The sequence below is a fragment of the Tupaia chinensis genome, unplaced genomic scaffold (genome assembly GCF_000334495.1).
Source record: "Tupaia chinensis unplaced genomic scaffold, TupChi_1.0 Scaffold000211_1, whole genome shotgun sequence".
NCBI classification, from domain to species: Eukaryota; Metazoa; Chordata; class Mammalia; order Scandentia; family Tupaiidae; genus Tupaia; species Tupaia belangeri.
In genome coordinates, this window is record NW_006159686.1 from 48,279 (window position 1) to 52,497 (window position 4,219).

Genomic DNA, 4,219 nt, shown 5'->3' on the forward strand with positions numbered 1-4,219 from the left:
ATCCCAGGGCAATAGCCGTGATGCCAACGGCTAGTCCCACATCCTGTAATTTAACAAACCATCATTCCGGCAGGAAAATGAGCAGCCAATGGGCCAGCAGGTGGCATGGGGCTAAGGGGTTGGATTCCACATGGACAGCTGGACAGTGCAAGTCTTAGATCCAGCAGATTGAGAAACATGCTGGGCATGTGTACATGTGTGTCCAAAATCTTGAGGAGAGTGAAGAAGGGATTGTGGTGTGGTCATTCCCCCCGGGGAGTACTTTCTCATTCTCTCTATATATCTCTTTTCTGGTGAGCACAACCACCCTATAGCAAAATAAAATTAAAAAAAAATGCAGCCATCCAATCCAGTACAAACTGTAAATAGCTTTACATCCACCATGTCAGGCTTTGATGCCAAATAACGTGAGGCTCAAGGCAGCACCAGGTAAGTGGCAATGCCTGTTTGGTTTTCAGAGTTCTCCACTCAGGCCTGTGATGGGGACTGAGATGCTGAGTCTGCGTGACCATCTTGCTAACTACCATGCCAGGTCTCAGCAGTCATCTCAGTGTCACCACAGAACATGGCTTCAGTCCACAGCTGTCACTCAGATTAGCAAGGTTGTGGGATGTGGCATGGTGAATGGGTAAAGTGCAGTAGCCCATACAAACTGTCTCCAGAGCCCACCGGGACCCTGGGCCTGCAGGTCCCTGCTCACTCTCAGGCCTCCCCACTGTGCTGAGGCTGGGGAGGAGCTGCTGCAGCTCTGTCCCGCCACACAGCCCAATCCTACCTCCAGAAGCTGGCAGGCTGCCTGCAGCTGCTCCTGCTGGGCCAGGACCCAGGTGCACACCGAGGCCACATCCACATTGCTCAGCAGGTATGGGCGGAGCCGGCTATCCAGAATGGCTGTGACCAAAGGTTGCACCTGGGCGAAGTCATCCCGGAAGTCCCGGCACAGCCTGCCGGCCAGGGTCACCAACTCCCCAGGGGGGGGGCAGGCGCCCCTGTGCTCCCTCAGCACCATCAGGAAACTCTGCATCCCGCATCAGTAGGTACTCAGCCTGCACAGAACAGCACAACAGCCAACAGTCACACCATGTCCTTGCCCTTGAGCAGCACTGAGACAGGTGACCCCTGACCTCCGTTCCAGACACTTGTAACACGGTAACATGAGAAGGGCAGGTACGCGTCATATGCCCTCTGAAGTGGCCTTTCAATCTCCGCAAAAGCTGTCTTAATGAACTTGGCTGTGCACCAAGCGCTGAGGTGGTTTGTCAGGCTTATAGGTCCCTGACCCGGCCATGGCAACCTGTTCCTCTGGGACCCCGCGCCTTGCGTTCCTCCCGCTCTGACAGAAGCTGTGTTGTGTCCTTGTATCCCAGCTCTGGGTGGCATTGGGCGAGGACCCAATTTGCCAGACAGGTGCCAAGGCCTTGCTTTGAGTGTATGTAGTCACAGCCATTTTCTTTCTTTTTTTTCCTGAGAGAGAGAATTTTGCTATAGGGCACGTGCTCTCGCCAGAAAAAGTGAGAATTCACCCCCGGGGGGATGGCGACAGGCAATCCCTTCTCCATTCTCCACTTGGGACCTTGGGCACAAATATACATGGGACCGGCTGAGTTTAAGCCACCGAGTTCACGCCAACTCGAACCGGGACTAGAGCCGCAGCCAAGTACGTGGGGTCCAGAGACATAACCATTTCGCCAACTATTGGTCCCGGGGCTGGTACTTCTAACCACTGCGGTGGGCAGGGGGCCCCGACCACCGGCGGGGGCAGAGGCTCCAGGGCTCCCAGGGGCCTTCAGTGCCCATCCCACTGGACCCTCCAGGGATCCGAAGCGTGGTCCCTGCAGGCCTGTGCAAGGCGGCGGGTCCAGCCTGGGAGCGGGCAGGGGGCTACTAGGCTTGCCTTGCCGGGGGGTTCCGAGATGCCTACCTTCGGGGCGCGTTGCTCCGGCGGCCTGGCTCTCAGTCCGGGATCCCGCAGCCCAGAGGCTCCCACCCACCCTGCGGCCGCGCCCCTCCCAGCGCTCACGTGCTCGGCTGGGCTGAGAGGCGCCAGCGGCCTGGGCAGCGGGAAGTGAAATCGCTACAAAGTATCTGGGCAGCAGCCAATCCGGGTATGGGGGTTCTTCCAGGAATTTGGGGACCCACGGAGCTCACGAGGAGCTGAGGTCTTGAGGATGTATCTGCAAGTCCTCAGTCGCCCGAGGGGTGCGGAGGGGCGTCACGACCCCCTAACCAGCAGGATGGGGAAGAAGCCATGACCCTAGACTGACCCCACACCGCTCGCGTTGCCCAGCGGAGGTTACAACGAGCAAACACCGTCGGGGGCGGAGACGTGGGACTCTGCCTGTAGCCCCGCGGCAGAGGGCGCCAAGGCAAACGCAAGTTCAGACGGCGAATCCCAGGGCGCCCAAGAGGGGGCACTGCTGAGCCTGTGGTGCACATGGGACCCTGGGATCGCAGGTTCAGAGCACGGTAGGGAGAACTTGTGGAGGTCCTTGTTACCCGGGTCCGAAAGTGGTGGGGATATTCCAAGTGCCAACTTCCCCTGGTCAGCCGAGCCTCATGGCATTCGCAGTTCTGAAAACACAGGAAGCGCAGGAGGTGCCCTCGATAAAGCAGACACAGATGTGTGCGTTGCAGGTTTTCTTTTTCCTTTTTTTTTTCTTTTAGGTTTTTGTTATGGGGCGCGTATGCTCGCCAGAGAGAAAGACACAGAGGGGCAGAAAGTGAAAAATCACCCCACCAGGGGCGATGGCCACGCCACAGTCCCTTCTCCATTCTCCTCCTGGGATCTTGGGCACACACACATAGCGGCCAGCGGGAGTTTAAGCCACCGGGTCCGGGACTCGAACTGCGGTCCAATGCGTGGGAGTCCAGCAACATAGCCGTTTTGCTAACTGCTGGTCCCGGGTTGCAGGTTTTCTGTTCTGAGGCTTTTGCTTTAAGATGCACAGGCTTGGGGAGAGAGAGAAAGTGAGAGAGAGAGAAATCATGCTCAGGAAGGATGGCCACAGCGCAAGCCCTTCTCCATGTAGGATCACTAACATGCGCATACAGGTGTCCAACATGTTTTTCACGCTTCTGGGTACAGGACCCAATAGCAGAGTCTACCACGTGGGATCCTTCGCCTTAACTATCCCACTTGCTAGTTCCTGAGTTGTTTTTTTAAAGGGCACACGTGCATGCGTGTCCAAAATCCCGAGGAGAATGGAGAAGGGATTGCTGCCTGGTCTTTCTCCCAGGGGGTGATTTCTCACCTTCTATCTCTGTTTCTCTGGTGACTGCACATGCCCTGTAGCAAAAATCTCTCTTAACAACAAAAACCTAGGGAAACAGCAGTTAGCGTAATGGCTATGTCGCTGGACTCCCACATAGCCGACCGCGGTTTGCGTACCGGACCCGGTGGCTTAAAACTCACGCCGGGCGCATGTGTGTGCGTGTCCAAAATCCCGAGGAGAATGGAGAAGGGATTGCTGCCTGGTCTTTCTCCCAGGGGGTGATTTCTCACTTTCTGTCTCTCTGTCTCTCTCTGTCTGTCAGGCGAGCGTATGCGCCCTATAGCGAAAACTTCTCAAAAAAAAAAAAAAAAAAAACCTAAACGGACTAAAATGTACAAGTACCTGTATTATTAAATTTAAAGGAATTCAACAAATGTTATGATGCTAACTCATCAGTTACTTTTTACTGAACACTAGATGTCAGTTTACTGATCACATTGTCTTGAGCTCCCCCCCCCACCTGCCTTTGAGCAGATAAAACTTTCACAAGGCCCACTTACAATAAGTTGCATCCCTCAACTATGAGATTTTAAATCCTATACTTGTTTAACTGTAGAAATGGTTTTGGTTTATGTGCAGATAATACAGAGGTTATCTACCCATAAATTCTATTTTCCCAAAACAATTTGGAGGGCTTTATGGTTGTTGTTTTTTTAAAAAAGAAAACCACACTTTTTTTTTTTAACCACACAACAGATTTTAAAAGACACTGGGATTCCTCTGCTTCTAGATTATGGCTAGGCTAGAAACATAAAGCTTACCTGGTATACCAGGGCTCACAAGTAACAGTGAGTATCCTCAAAGTGGAAATTGTAGTCTAATGCCATTACAGGCAGACTATTTAGCTCTTGTCCTCTATATCCAAGTACTTAACAGTTAAGCCAGGTCAAAACAGTTCAGCATATTATGCTTTGTTATAAAAGGCCATTATGGTTTTCTAAGATGCT

General features: G+C 53.2%; 1 protein-coding gene across 1 annotated transcript in view; it reads right to left on the minus strand.

Annotated features, from left to right (window-relative positions):
- Window positions 1-1,501, minus strand: part of ANHX (anomalous homeobox) — a 17,223-nt gene extending 15,722 nt beyond the window's left edge. Inside the window, exon 1 of the mRNA XM_027771369.1 lies at window positions 776-1,501. Coding sequence (XP_027627170.1) covers window positions 776-1,024 — 249 coding nt within the window. The 5' untranslated portion in view covers window positions 1,025-1,501. The remainder of the gene's footprint in view (window positions 1-775) is intronic.
- Between the last annotated feature and the right edge of the window lie 2,718 nt (window positions 1,502-4,219).